The sequence below is a fragment of the Carcharhinus amblyrhynchos genome, unplaced genomic scaffold (genome assembly GCF_965287045.1).
Source record: "Carcharhinus amblyrhynchos unplaced genomic scaffold, sCarAmb.v2.hapA scaffold_939, whole genome shotgun sequence".
Taxonomy (NCBI): Eukaryota; Metazoa; Chordata; class Chondrichthyes; order Carcharhiniformes; family Carcharhinidae; genus Carcharhinus; species Carcharhinus amblyrhynchos.
In genome coordinates, this window is record NW_027650679.1 from 19260 (window position 1) to 34885 (window position 15626).

The 15626-nt window shown below is 53.7% G+C and overlaps 1 protein-coding gene across 1 annotated transcript; it reads left to right on the forward strand.

The window, feature by feature from the left end:
* The first annotated feature begins 720 nt into the window (after positions 1-720).
* LOC145340334 (protein SET-like) lies at positions 721-10692 on the forward strand. The gene is made up of 7 exons (XM_080184786.1): positions 721-1287; positions 3118-3195; positions 4077-4188; positions 5072-5232; positions 7662-7747; positions 9612-9724; positions 10519-10692. Exons 1-7 carry the CDS (start codon positions 886-888, stop codon positions 10632-10634), a joined length of 1068 nt encoding a protein of 355 aa, XP_080040912.1. The 5' UTR covers positions 721-885; the 3' UTR covers positions 10635-10692.
* The last annotated feature ends 4934 nt before the right edge of the window (positions 10693-15626 follow it).

A 15626-nucleotide genomic window follows, 5' to 3' on the forward strand; every position in this document is an offset into this window, starting at 1 on the left:
CGAGGAGGGGGAAATGGAACAGGAAGTTTTTCCAACGTCGCTGTGCCCATTTTCCGCTCAGGTTTTCCGTCTCCAGCCGTTTTCCGGCACCGCCGCCGCCAGGGGACCAATCACCGGCGCGCTCTCAAAGCTAGGACCCGGCAAGGAATTAGAGGCGGCCGCCCATTGGAGGAGCCCCGCTCCAATCCACGCCGCTCGGCTGCAGCCCTCTCTCGTGATTAGCGGAGTCACCATGGCGGACCCGCCCACCCACAGGATTGAACCAATAGGGGCCCGAGGAGAAAGCGCGGGGAACCCTGATTGGACAGAAAGAGCTCGGCCAATCACGGTTTCCCTTTCCTAACACCGTCGGAGACCGACCAATTAGAGTTAACCAAGGATACAGTTGGGGCGACGCTCTTCCCTTTGACATCAGAGGAGCAAACCAATCAGCGTCGTGGGCAAGACGACCAATCGGCGCCCTGCTATCTATCGATGTAGTTACCGAAGAGGACCAATCAGCGACATCCTTTCCACACCCGACCAATCAGTGACAATCTTCCCTCCATCGTCAAGGGGAAGGTGACCAATGGATGCCGCCCTTTCCGGCGACGTTGTGCAGAGACGGACCAATGAGAGTGGTGCTTACATCGTCAGCTGAAGGCACGCGATCAGACAGGCTTTGTGATTGGAGGGCGGCGGAGGCGGAGGGACCAACGGTGAGGGCCGTTACTGGCGGGTAGGGAGAGGGAGCGGGAGACGGAGCTGAGGGGGAGGGGAGGGAGATCATGAGGTAAAGTTTGTTGGGGAGAAAGCCGTCGGATTTAAATCGGGAAAAAACTTTTTTTCGTGAGGAAGAAAGTTCGAGAAGAAGAATATTTACCGTCGAGGGGACGATCCGGCGCGATGAGCGGGGCTCCCGAGGCCAAGCTGGCCCGCTTGGCGGCGCCGGAATCGGGCGACCAGTCGGCGGGCAAGGCCGCGGAGGGCGCGGCGCATGCGCGTCCCGGGGGGGCGGTGTCGGTCGCCCCGGGTGACGGAGGAGGCGGGGCCGCCGAGGCGCAGGCGTTGTTGCTGTTGGGGGCCGGCGCATGCGCAGGTGCAGCAGCAGCAGCGGCGGCGGGGGCGCGCGAGTCCCAGCGCGCTCTCGAGGCGGTGGACGCGTGCCAGCGCGAGCTGGAGGCGCTGAACGAGCGCGCGAGCGAGGAGATCCTGCGCGTGGAGCGGCGCTACGGGCAGCTGCGGCGGCCACATCTGGAGAGGCGCAACCAGCTGATCGAGGACATCCCCGGCTTCTGGGTCACCGCCGTATCCTTTACTGCTGCTGCCTCTGCACCAATGCAACTCTGCACCATTGCACATACATTTCCCCCGGTGTGACTCTGCATTGCGCGTCCCTCTGCGGCAATGCGACTGTGCATTGCGCGTCCCTCCGCGGCAATGCGACTGTGCATTGCGCGTCCCTCCGCGGCAGTGCGACTGTGCATTGCGCGTCCCGCCGCGGCAGTGCGACTGTGCATTGCGCGTCCCTCCGCGGCAGTGCGACTGTGCATTGCGCGTCCCTCCGCGGCAGTGCGACTGTGCATTGCGCGTCCCTCCGCGGCAGTGCGACTGTGCATTGCGCGTCCCTCCGCGGCAGTGCGACTGTGCATTGCGCGTCCCTCCGCGGCAGTGCGACTGTGCATTGCGCGTCCCTCCGCGGCAGTGCGACTGTGCATTGCGCGTCCCTCCGCGGCAGTGCGACTGTGCATTGCGCGTCCCTCCGCGGCAGTGCGACTGTGCATTGCGCGTCCCTCCGCGGCAGTGCGACTGTGCATTGCGCGTCCCTCCGCGGCAGTGCGACTGTGCATTGCGCGTCCCTCCGCGGCGGCGGCGCGGCTGTGCATTGCGCGTCCCTCCGCGGCGGCGGCGCGGCTGTGCATTGCGGATGGACACCTACACCAATGCCACACTGCATTATTGCAAATAGATCTCCTCATTACAACTGCATTGTCTGTCCCCTTGCCCCGATGCAATTCTGCATTGTACACCTTCTGCACCAAAGCAACGCTGCATTGCACGTCCCCTGCACCAACACAAGGCTGCTCTGTACGCCCCCTCGCACCAACGCTACTCTGCATTATTCCAAATAAATTTGCACTAGTGCACTTTTGCATTGCAATTTTCTTTGCAACAAAGCAACTTGACAGTGCAAATAGATTTCTCCTGGTGCAACTCTGCCCCCGTGTAACAAGGGGTTTAATGTGGATAAGTGTGAGATTGTCCATTTTGGCAGAGAAAAAAAATGAGGCAAATTATTACCTCAATGGAAAGCAGATTCAAAATGAGTCCGGGCAGAGGGATCTGGGTGTCTTAGTCCATGAATCACAGAAAGTTGGTACGCAGGTGCAGAATGTAATAATAAAAACCAATGGGATGTTGGTATTTATTGCAATGGGACTGGGATATAAAAGTAGAAGAGTGTTGTTGCGATTGTACAGGGTGTCGGTGAAACCACACCTGGAATGTTGTGTCCGGTTTGGGCCTCCTTATTTGAGGAAAGGTGTGGGGGGCACTGGAGGCAGTTCAGAGGGAGGGTCACCTGATCGATTCCGGGGATGAAAGGGTTGATGTTTGCGGAGAGATTAAACAGTTTGGGTTTGTACTCGCTGGAGTTTAGAAGGATGAGAGGGGATCTGATCGAGGGATATAAAATACTAAAAGGGATTGATAAAGCAAATATAGACCTAATGTTTCCTCTTGTGGGGCAGTCTCCAACAAGAGGTCACAGGTTGAGAGGCAGCAGATTTAACACTGAGAGGAGGAGCAACTACTTCTCACAGAGGGTGGTGGAGTCTGAGTCATTGAACGGATTCAAGAAGGAGATAGATATATTTCTAATAAAAAAGGGGATTCAGGGATAGGGGAACAGGTGGGGAGGTGGATTTGAGACCAGGGAGGGATCAGCCATGGTCTGATTGAATGGCGGAGCAGGCTGGAAGGGCTGAATCTGCCGACTTCTGCTCCTAATTCCTGTTTGTTCCGACTGCACCAGTATGACTTTGCAAAGTGGCCTCTGTACCAGCCCAGGGAGAGGGCACTGGAGTTAACTGGGTGAAGCAGCGTGCAATGTGAAATTCCTTGACTCTGGCTGGCCAGTTCCTCAATCACCCACAGCTCTCTGCACTCATTGATGAGAACGACGAGGAAGCTTTTAATTACATGATGAGGCTGGAGGTAAGAACCTTATTCCAGGGTGTGCTTTCTGTCCTGTCTCTGCAATCTCATCAAAGATCTATACACAGACAATCACTTTCTCTCCATCTCAATCTCATTTTCCCTGTTTCATAAAACGCAGAAGGAAGCTATTTGGCCCATCAATCCTGCACCCACAACAATCCCACCTAGGCCCTATCCCCGTAAATCCATGTCTTTACCCAGCTAGTCCCCCTGATCCCCTATGAGTGAAGCCAGTGGTGTGTTATATAAATGAAGTATATCACAGTGTTAGATACAGAGAAAAGCTCCCTCTACACTGTCCCCATCAAACACTGTAAAAAGTTTGACAACATCAGGTTTTAGTCCAACCGATTTATTTGATAATACAAGCTTTCGAGGTTTCCCTCTTCGTCAGGTGAAGAGGGAAACCTCAAAAGCTTGTGAGTATTATCAAATAAATCGGTTGGACTAAAACCTGGTGTTGTCAGACTTTTTACTGTGTTTACGCCAGTCCAACGCCGGCATACCCACATCATGCCCATCAAACACTCCCAGGACAGGTACCGCACGGGGTTAGATACAGAGTAAAGCTCCCTCTACACTGTCCCCCCATCAAACACTCCCAGGACAGGTACAGCACATGGTTAGATACAGAGTAAAGCTCCCTCTACACTGTCCCCATCAAACACTCCCAGGACAGGTACAGCACGGGGTTAGATACAGAGTAAAGCTCCCTTGACACTGTCCCCCCCATCAAACACTCCCAGGACAGGTACAGCACGGGGTTAGATACAGAGTAAAGCTCCCTCTACACTGTCCCCCATCAAACACTCCCAGGACAGGTACAGCACGGGGTTAGATACAGAGTAAAGCTCTGGCTGTCTTTTACAACCCCACAGGTCGAGGAGTTTGAAGACATCAAGTCCGGCTACAGGATAAAGTTTAACTTCAGCGAAAACCCATACTTCGAGAACAACCTCATCATCAAAGAGTTCCACCTGGGGACTGGAGGTGAGAGGGGAGTCGGAGTCACTTTGGAGGGTTGAGGGGGGGAACAGGTTGCCTTGGCTGAGTTTCATCCTGAGCTCCCGCTCCACTCCCATCCTCGGTCCCAGCATTGAACCAAGGCAGTCCAAATTCTTGGGGCCTGGAGCCAATAGCAGGCATTTCGAAATGACCCACTAAACCCACAGTTATTAAAATCTGCCTTTGTGTAGCACCCTGGAGGCAGTACCCCATTCCAAAGTGATCAACAAGAGTCCAGTTCAACCACCTTTAACTGTTACGAATTGAGAGGGACAGGCGACCAAAAGCTGGATCGGAATCTCAACCACAGTGTTATCCTGCTGTCTGGGTTCTGGATTCAGGGCAGCACAGCAGCCTTGTCTGCAATTGCTGTTCTGAGTGATAGTACAGAAGGAGCTTTACTCTGTATCTAACCCCATGCTGTACCTGTCCTGGGAGTGTTTGATGGTGGGACAGTGTAGAGGGAGCTTTACTCTGTATCTAACCCCATGCTGTACCTGTCCTGGGAGTGTTTGATGGGGACAGTGTAGAGGGAGCTTTACTCTGTATCTAACCCCGTGCTGTACCTGTCCTGGGAGTGTTTGATGGCGGACAGTGTAGAGGGAGCTTTACTCTGTATCTAACCCTGTGCTGTACCTGTCCTGGGAGTGTTTGATGGGGGGACAGTGTAGAGGGAGCTTTACTCTGTATCTAACCCCGTGCTGTACCTGTCCTGGGAGTGTTTGATGGGGGGACAGTGTAGAGGGAGCTTTACTCTGTATCTAACCCCGTGCTGTACCTGTCCTGGGAGTGTTTGATGGGGGACAGTGTAGAGGGAAGGAATCAGCTCCTGGACCCTCAGTTTTGATGATCCTTGTTCCGCTCACAGGGAAGCCGGTGTCCCAGTCCACACCAATCAAATGGAAGAAAGGGATGGACTTGACGGTGCTGAATAAAGGAGTGGACGAAAAGGGTCGGAAGCGAGGACACCGCAGTTTCTTCACCTGGTTCACCGAACACCGGAACCCCACCACGGATGAAATTGCTGAGGTCTGTTACGCCTGAATACCAAACTAAAAATCATTGTGCGCCTGGGTTGCAAGTGGGCTGGAGGGGCGTGTAGGTCGATTTTGGGGGTGACGGGCGTTTTCGTGAGGAGCTGAAGGAAATCGGCGTTAGCAGAGAAATGGTTTTGGGGAAATTGATGGGATTGAAGGGGGATAAATCTCCAGGTCCTGATACTCTTCATCCCAGAGTACTGAAGGAAGTGGTCCTGGAAATAGGAGATCCATTGGTGGTTATTTTCCAAAATTCTTTGGACTCTGGATTGGCTCCGACAGATTGAAGGGGAGTTAATGTAAGCCCACTGTTCAAAAAGGGAAGGAGAGAGAAAACAGGGAACTACAGACCAGTGAGACTAACGTCATTACTGGGGAAGTTTCTAGAGTCCCTTCTCAAGGATTTCAGAACTGGGTATTTGGAAGGCAGTGGGATAATCAGACAAAGTCAGCACGGATTTACAAAAGGGAAATCACGCTTGACAAATCCATTGGAATTCTTTGAGGATGTAACTAGCAGAGTTGATCAAGGAGAACCAGTAGATGTGGTTTATTTAGACTTTCAGGCAGCTTTCAACAAGGCCTGACGTAACAGACCACGATGTAAAGCACAGGGGATTACGGGTGATGTCTTGAGATGGAGAGAAAGCTGGTTAGCAGATAGGAAGCAAAGAGTTGGCATCAATGGGTCTTTTTCTGATTGGTGACTAGTGGGGTTCATAGAAACCCAACAGTACAGAAAGAGGCCATTCGTCCCATCGAGTCTGCACCGACCACAATCCCACCCAGGCCCTACCCCCATATCCCTACATATTTTATCCACTAATCCTCTAACCTATGCATCTAGGGTCAAGTTAGCATGGCCAATCAACCTAACCCACACATCTTTGGACTGTGGGAGGAAACCGGAGCACCCGGAGGAAACCCACGCAGACAGGTGCAGAATGTGCAAACTCCACACAGACAGTGACCCGAGCCGAGAATCGAACCCGGGTCCCTGGAGCTGTGAGGCAGCAGTGCTAACCCACTGTGCTATTGTCCCATTGGGTTCCGCAGGGATCTGTGCTGGGACCCCAACTGTTCACATTATATATTAATGATTTGGAAGAGGAAACTGAATGTATTATCTCCAAATTTGCAGTTGATACAAAGTTGGGTGGGAGGGTGAGCTGTGAGGAGGATACAGAGATGTTTCAGTGTGATTTGGACAGGTTGAGTGTGTGGGTATCTGCATGGCAGATGCAGTATAATGTGGATAAATGTGAGGTTATCCACTTTAGGAGCAATAATAGGAAGACAGATTATTATTTGAATGGGTGTAAATTGAGAGAGGCGGATACTCAGCGAGACCTTGGAGTCCTCGTGTATCAGTCGGTGAAAGTAAGTGCGCAGGTACAGCAGGCAGTAAAGAAGGAAAATGGTATGTTAGCCTTCATAGTGAGAGAATTTGAGTAGAGTCATAGAATGCTATAGTGTAAAAGGAAGCCATTTGGCCCATTTGCACTGACCACAGTCTCACCCAGGCCCTATTCCCATAACCCCATGCATTTATCCTAGCTCGTCCCCCTGACACAAAGGGACAATTTAGCACGGCCAGTCTACCTCACACGCACATCTTTGGACTGTGGGAGGAAACCGGAGCACCCAGAGGAAACCCACACAGACACGGGGAGAACATGCAAACTCCACACAGTGACCCGAGCCGGGAATTGGAATATGGAGATGTTTTACTGCAATTGTACAGGGTGTTGGTGAGGCCACACCTGGAGTATTGTGTACAGTTTTGGTCTCCTTATCTGAGGAAGGATGTCCTTGCTATAGAGGGAGCACAGCGAAGGTTTACCAGGCTGATTCCTGGGATGGCAGGTCTGTCATATCAGGAGAGACTGAGTGGGTTAGGATTATATTCACTGGAGTTTAGAAGAGCGAGAGGGGATCTGATGGAAACTTATAAAATTCTAACAGGGTTAGACAGGGTAGATTCAGAAAGAATGTTCCCGATGGTGGGGGGAGTCCAGAACTAGGGGTCAGAGTTTGAGGATAAGGGGGAAACCTTTTAGAACTGAGGTGAGGAGAAATTTCTTCACCCAGAGGGTGGGGAATGTGTGGAATTCACTCCCACAGAAAGTAGTTGAGGCCAAAACGTTGTGTGATTTCAGGAAGAAATTAGATATCGCTCTTGGGGCTAAAGGGATCGAGGGATATGGGGGGGGGGATCAGGATATTGAATTTGATGATCAGCCATGATCAAAATGAATGGGGGAGCAGCTTGAAGGGCTGAATGGCCTCCTCCTGTTTCTAAGTTGGGGAGGGTGTGAGTGGCTGCAGGGGTTTTGGGATAGTCAGTATGGGGAATTCCAGACAGACTGTCTCTGTACCGGAGTGTGCTCCATGTCACCGTCCTGATACCTTTCCCTGTAGGTGCTGAAGGATGACATGTGGCCAAACCCCCTGCAGTACTTCCTGATCGCGGAGAGTGAAAGCGGCGAGAATGGCCTGGACGACAGGTGAGTGGGAGATGTTCAGCCCATCGCCGGGGAAGGGCCCCTTGGAGACCCCATGTATATCTTCACCAACTCAGGAAGGGCAGGGGACAATTTCAAATACAAGTCAGACAGGAGTAAGTCCCAGCGGAGAGTCTGAGAGAAATCTGTTTACTCAGGGCAGCGCGGGATGGTGTAACAGTCAGGCCACAGGCGGGAAGCTTTGTAATGAGCTGGTTTGCCTTGCTGGTTCACAAGGTTTCCTCAATGCGGGCTAGTAGTGTGAGGGGAGCCTCTCCTCCCCCCTCCCCGGGTCATACTGCAGCTTCCATAGTTCCTGTACCCTGCCTGACTTGTCTCTCTATATAGAAGAAGTGATTGAACAGTCAGTGGGGGCTCTGGTACTGACCTGCTTTGTCACAAGGACCCCGATTACTTCATTTTCCCCTCCCACCGCTCGCTGAACAAAAATCTCTCCTGATTCAGTGTGTGGAGGTTGTGGATCTGCACCGTGACAGTCAGTGGAGTTCCATCACCATCTTTCCTCTGTGCGAGGGGAGGCAGTGAACAATTTCTGTTCAGCGTTTGTCCCGTTTTTAAAAAGGAAACAGTCGTCCCTCCATGAGGTCCTGGGGCTACGGCGCTGCTCCCAGTTAATGATATTTGTCCTTGCATTACACACACGTGCACACACACCCCACGGCTCTGATTACCAGTCACCGCATGGCCTTTCCCATCCCAATGAGTACCATCCCTCCCCTGCGCCCAGCTTGGTCCACAGCAATCACGGCTGATCTATTGGATTGCCAGCCGCTTGCCTGAATATACTCGAAGTTTACTGTGATCCATTCTATGCTGACAGTTCCTCCTTTCTCTGGAAGAGAGTCACACACCTTGTCATCCTTTGGGTGGGGAACGGATTTCTGCTCCTTTCAACCCATCCATCACAACAAACATCCTTGTCAGCAGGGGAAGCATTCTGTCTGCCCACTCTGCTCCGTTCCAAATCCTTTTCAAAAACACTCCCTCTCCCAGAGAGGCTCTCCAGTATCCCCTTGTGCTGTGGGTAACTCTCTTTCCGTTTGCCCCCTCGTGCTGTGGGTAACTCTCTCCGTTTGCCCCCTCGTGCTGTGGGTAACTCTCTCCGTTTGCCCCCTCGTGCTGTGGGTAACTCTCCGTTCCTCCCCTCGTGCTGTGGGTAACTCTCTCTCTGTTCCTCCCCTCGTGCTGTGGGTAACTCTCTCTCCGTTCCTCCCCTCGTGCTGTGGGTAACTCTCCGTTCCTCCCCTCGTGCTGTGGGTAACTCTCTCTCCGTTCCTCCCCTCGTGCTGTGGGTAACTCTCTCTCCGTTCCTCCCCTCGTGCTGTGGGTAACTCTCTCTCCGTTCCTCCCCTCGTGCTGTGGGTAACTCTCTCTCCGTTCCTCCCCTCGTGCTGTGGGTAACTCTCTCTCCGTTCCTCCCCTCGTGCTGTGGGTAACTCTCTCTCCGTTCCTCCCCTCGTGCTGTGGGTAACTCTCTCTCCGTTCCTCCCCTCGTGCTGTGGGTAACTCTCTCTCCGTTCCTCCCCTCGTGCTGTGGGTAACTCTCTCTCCGTTCCTCCCCTCGTGCTGTGGGTAACTCTCTCTCCGTTCCTCCCCTCGTGCTGTGGGTAACTCTCTCTCCGTTCCTCCCCTCGTGCTGTGGGTAACTCTCTCTCCGTTCCTCCCCTCGTGCTGTGGGTAACTCTCTCTCCGTTCCTCCCCTCGTGCTGTGGGTAACTCTCTCTCCGTTCCTCCCCTCGTGCTGTGGGTAACTCTCTCTCCGTTCCTCCCCTCGTGCTGTGGGTAACTCTCTCTCCGTTCCTCCCCTCGTGCTGTGGGTAACTCTCTCTGCAATGCCTTGTTGCAGTGATGAGGAGAATGGTGATGATTCGGTGGTGATTGTAGATGAAGATGAGGAGGATGAGGATGATGATGACGATGTTCAGGAGATTGTGGATGAGGACGAAGACGAGGAAGACGGTGAGTTGGGGCTCAATCCTGCGGCCTATCACGAGAACCTCGTATCCAACTCTCCCACGATTACAGAGGGCGGTTCGGTGGCACAGTGGGTTAGCACTGCTGCCTCACAGTGCCAGGGACCTGGGTTCGATTCCCAGCTTGGGTCACTGTCTGTGCAGAGTCAGTACATTCTCCCCATGTCTGCGTGGGTTTCCTCCGGGTGCTCCCGTTTCCTCCCACAGTCTGAAAGACGTGCTGGTTAGGGTGCATTGGCCGCGCTAAATTCTCCCTCAGTGTACCTGAACAGGAATGTGGTGACTGGGCGATTTTCACAGTCACTTCATTGCAGCGTTAGTGTAAGCCTACTTGTAATGCTGATAAATAAACTTGGAAAGGAAGCAGGGAGGGGGTGTGGGTTTATCACCCAGCTGCCACAGTGTTTGAGCTGTAAAACTGCGGGATCGTGGGTGAGGCAGGGAAGGGGTAGCTGAATCTACTGGGATCTCCGCACAGTCGCTCGCGACAGCAGTAAGAGACCAAGTGTGGCGATCGGGGCAGGATTTATCATCGACCCTGCTGGTGGCCCCCTGGGCTGGGGGTGGGGAGGGTTTATCCCTGGGCAGCTCCTGTCAGTCATTCACAGACTCTGATGGCGGAATGTCCCCGTCCCCACCCCTGGTGAACGATTGCCCGGGCCCAGCAGGGTGGGCAGCAGTGTGCAAGCTGGAGAATCGACAGGTTTCGCAGACAGGCTAACACTCAGGCTGTGACGTACCCCTGAATCTCTTATCTCCCCCTCCCCTCTCCCCCCGCAGGGTCCGAGGATGACGAGGACGAGGTGGAGGAGATTGATGACGGCGAGGAAGTTGAAGAGGAGGGGGTCGAGGTGGAGGGCGAGGAGGGCAAGGCCAGGGAAGGGGGCGATGGATAAAGACTGCCCCCTCCTGTCCTCCCCTCACCCCCCCCCCCCCCCCCCCCCACCCCACCCCAACCTTCCAAAAAACAAACTAGTTGAAAAACGGGTGCATTCGCTGGTGTGTGTGTGTGTGTGTGTGTGTGTGTGTGTGTGTGTGTGTGTGTGTGTGAGTGTACATGTGTGTTTGGGCGAGTCAAAGTGTGTGTATGTTTGTGTATGCGCGCGCATGTGTGTGTGTGCATGCTAGAGAGAGAGCATGAGTGTGCGCGCTAGAGAGAGAATGTGTGGGTCTGTCTGTAAACCCCCCTTGTACTCCAGAAGGGAAAAGGGAACCCACTGGGACTCTAGAGCTTACCCTGAGAATGTGCAAGTTAACACTTACTCAACTCTCCCCTTTTAATGTTTCTCCCCACCCCCACTCTTTGGAGCAGCCCCCTGGGGTTTGAGAGGGGAGTGAGCTTTTAAACATGAATATAAATATAGATTTTCTCACGCTCTCCAGTTAACCATGAGCAGCAGCTGAGCGATTTTTGCAATTTAACGTGGGCAGCACAAGCTTTACCGAACTGTATCTGCCTCATTCCTTATTAACTCGCAGGAGAACTCAGGACCGGCTATTGGTGAAACCGTGTGGAGGGAACTGGACCTCGCTTAAATAGTTTTCCCCTCCTCTCCGCCTGTCTAGCGGGTCTCCTCTCCCAAAGCTGCACCCCTGCCCCCCCCACCTCTCCCGTGGCTAGTCCAGGGGCGCTGGGAAGAACACAGTGGTCCACTTTCCCCCTGGAAGGGGCTCCACTCCATTTAACTCCTCTCCACCTTGCACCAGCTTCAAGCAGAATATAACTCCCTCCCAAATCAGTGCCCGCTGAGGCTGCTATAGCTAGGTCTTTGTCCCAAAAGATTCTTCTTTCTCTTCTCAGTCCAAGTGTGTGTGTGTGTGCGTGCGAGAGAGAGACAGAGAGTTCATAACAGCTTCTTTTTCTACAAGAGTGTACGTATCGGTAGATTTAACAGACAGCAGTGTGTCTTCAACCAGGGACAGCTCAGTGAGTACACGAGACACTAGGCAGCTGGGAGGAGCAGTACAGCAGCAGAGAAAGGGGGCTGTGTTTCCCCTTTAAACAGGGTGGGCGGAGGAATACATGGACAGTCCGTATCTAACCCTGTGCTGAACCTGTCCTGGGAGTGTTTGATGGGGGACAGTGTAGAGGGAGCTTTACTCTGTATCTAACCCTGTGCAGTACCTGTCCTGGGAGTGTTTAATGGGGGAACAGTGTAGAGGGAGCTTTACTCTGTATCTAACCCCGTGCTGTACCTGTCCTGGGAGTGTTTGATGGGGGAACAGTGTAGAGGGAGCTTTACTCTGTATCTAACCCTGTGCTGTACCTGTCCTGGGAGTGTTTGATGGGGGGACAGTGTAGAGGGAGCTTTACTGTGTATCTAACTCCATGCTGTACCTGTCCTGGGAGTGTTTGATGGGGGGACAGTGTAGAGGGAGCTTTACTCTGTATCTAACCCCGTGCTGTACCTGTCCTGGGAGTGTTTGATGGGGGGACAGTGTAGAGGGAGCTTTACTCTGTATCTAACCCCGTGCTGTACCTGTCCTGGGAGTGTTTGATGGGGACAGTGTAGAGGGAGCTTTACTCTGTATCTAACTCCGTGCTGTACCTGTCCTGGGAGTGTTTGATGGGGGGACAGTGTAGAGGGAGCTTTACTCTGTATCTAACCCTGTGCTGTACCTGTCCTGGGAGTGTTTGATGGGGGGACAGTGTAGAGGGAGCTTTACTGTGTATCTAACTCCATGCTGTACCTGTCCTGGGAGTGTTTGATGGGGGGACAGTGTAGAGGGAGCTTTACTCTGTATCTAACCCCGTGCTGTACCTGTCCTGGGAGTGTTTGATGGGGACAGTGTAGAGGGAGCTTTACTGTGTATCTAACTCCGTGCTGTACCTGTCCTGGGAGTGTTTGATGGGGGGGACAGTGTAGAGGGAGCTTTACTCTGTATCTAACCCCGTGCTGTACCTGTCCTGGGAGTGTTTGATGGGGACAGTGTAGAGGGAGCTTTACTCTGTATCTAACTCCGTGCTGTACCTGTCCTGGGAGTGTTTGATGGGGGGACAGTGTAGAGGGAGCTTTACTCTGTATCTAACTCCGTGCTGTACCTGTCCTGGGAGTGTTTGATGGGGGGACAGTGTAGAGGGAGCTTTACTCTGTATCTAACCCCGTGCTGTACCTGTCCTGGGAGTGTTTGACGGGGACAGTGTAGAGGGAGCTTTACTCTGTATCTAACCCCGTGCTGTACCTGTCCTGGGAGGGTTTGATGGGGACAGTGTAGAGATCTCCTGGTCCCGTACTCTTGCTGAGTGGTGCGCCGATGCTCCATCCTGTTAAACACCCTGAAATTCCCTTCTTTAAATTGCCATCATTAATAATGGGTATGTATGTGTGCGCACACATGTTTGTGTACATGTATATTTGTCATGTGCATGTGTGCGCATGTTCCTCTGTGTGTTTGTATGTGCACGTTTCTGTGTGAGTTGCGTGCTAGTCTGTGTGTGAAGTTTTAAAACGGTGATTCCGTGTAGCAATAAGGGCGACTTTTCTATAGGTGAGCGTCGGGGGTTGAGTTGCACTGAGGGGCTGAGTCCGTTTGTAAGTGACGCGCAATATATCCCATTATCTCCTCCTGACTCGGTGCTCCTTCCCATGTTTCCCTCCTCCTCCCTCCCTCTCTCCTCTCCCCTCCACTCCTCCATCTCTCCCCTCCTCTCCTTCTCCCCTCCTTCCTCTTCCCTCCCTCCTCTCCTTCCTTTCTTCCCTTCCTCCCTCCCCTCCTCCTTCCTCTCATCCTCCTTTCTCCCTCCCCTCTTCTGTCCTCCTCCCCCTCCCCTCCTCCCCCCTCCCCTCCCTCCCGTTCTGTAATGCGGACTTTCCCCGTGGTGATTACATTTTGTTTTTCTCGATATTCAATGACGGAACCCTGCTTTTATGGGGGATTTAGTTGTCTCTCGGCTGTCTCCTGCCCCTCCTCCCCGCTGATATCTCTCTTTCTGTTGAGAATTTAAGGAAACTAGTTTTGATGTTGTAATTAAATCAGATAGTCCAGTTGTTTTGCTTTGGAGCCCAGCTCTTTTCCTGGAGGTTGATGGTTATGGGAGTTGTGGCTGAGTCAGCTTCACATTTTAATAAACTCCGTTTTCTCTCAATTTACTCACTTGACTCTTTTTCACGGATCTCATCTCAACATTTCGCTTGGCTGAATATGTTTCCATCGTTACTGCCCCTCTTCCCCTGCCGTGTCGCTTCCCCCCCCACCACGGGCTCCCTGGCGGCCTCAGTGCCACACCACCCCCGCCCCCACACGCCCCCTCCCCAGAACGAGGAGGACAGCATTTCAAAAGGAAGTGGGTCTCAGCAGTTTTCAATCAGCAGTTTGGAATTCCCTGTGTAGACGAGATGTGGAGGAATTTGTTCAGAATCTGCGGCATTCCCTCCGCCCGATTGCAGTGGGAGGGCACTGGCTCATTGAATATATTCAAGGGCAATCCGGAGAGATTTCTGATAGGCAAGGAAGCCTCGGGTCCCAATGCCCCTCACCTCGACTGATTCAGTGCTTCGACTGGGATTTCCCCTCCTGCGGGATAACCAGGGCTGTCCGGCACAGTCTGCAAAAGGACACTCTCCCTTGTGCAGAATCGGAAGCAGTATAAACACTCAGTCCCTGTCTGTGCAGCAGGATGACATTTCTGGATTAGAAATCTGCAGGGGCAGGAGGATTTCGATTTGATTAATCAAACCTGAAATTGAAAACTAATCTCAGTGACAACCATGAAACCATTGTCGATTGTTGGAAAAACCCATCAGGCTCACTAGTGCGGCGCTCCCTCGGCGCCGACCCTCCCACAGTGCGGCGCTCCCTCGGCGCCGACCCTCCCACAGTGCGGCGCTCCCTCGGCGCCGACCCTCCCACAGTGCGGCGCTCCCTCGGCGCCGACCCTCCCACAGTGCGGCGCTCCCTCGGCGCCGACCCTCCCACAGTGCGGCGCTCCCTCGGCGCCGACCCTCCCACAGTGCGGCGCTCCCTCGGCGCCGACCCTCCCACAGTGCGGCGCTCCCTCGGCGCCGACCCTCCCACAGTGCGGCGCTCCCTCGGCGCCGACCCTCCCACAGTGCGGCGCTCCCTCGGCGCCGACCCTCCCACAGTGCGGCGCTCCCTCGGCGCCGACCCTCCCTCGGCGCCGACCCTCCCACAGTGCGGCGCTCCCTCGGCGCCGACCCTCCCACAGTGCGGCGCTCCCTCGGCGCCGACCCTCCCACAGTGCGGCGCTCCCTCGGCGCCGACCCTCCCACAGTGCGGCGCTCCCTCGGCGCCGACCCTCCCACAGTGCGGCGCTCCCTCGGCGCCGACCCTCCCACAGTGCGGCGCTCCCTCGGCGCCGACCCTCCCACAGTGCGGCGCTCCCTCGGCGCCGACCCTCCCACAGTGCGGCGCTCCCTCACAGGATGTTAGCCTGGTTTGTGGGCCTCGGGGGTGGTGTTCACAACTGGCTAAGACTAGTGTGAAAGTGTAAACTTACCGACGTACAAATAACTAATCAAATAAAGACTGAGTTGGTAAGTGTTGAGTCTCAGTTCCTCTGCAGAGGCCCCCAGAGGGAGCACAGCGAAGGTTTACCAGGATGATTCCTGGGATGGCAGGTCTGTCATATGAGGAGAGACTGAGTCAGTTAGGATTATATTCACTGGAGTTTAGAAGAGTGAGAGGGGATCTGATAGAAACTTATAAAATTCTAACAGGGTTAGACAGGGTAGATTCAGAAAGAATGTTCCCGATGGTGGGGGGAGTCCAGAACTAGGGGTCAGAGTTTGAGGATAAGGGGGAAACCTTTTAGAACTGAGGTGAGGAGAAATTTCTTCACCCAGAGGGTGGGGAATGTGTGGAATTCACTCCCACAGAAAGTAGTTGAGGCCAAAACGTTGTGTGATTTCAGGAAGAAATTAGATATC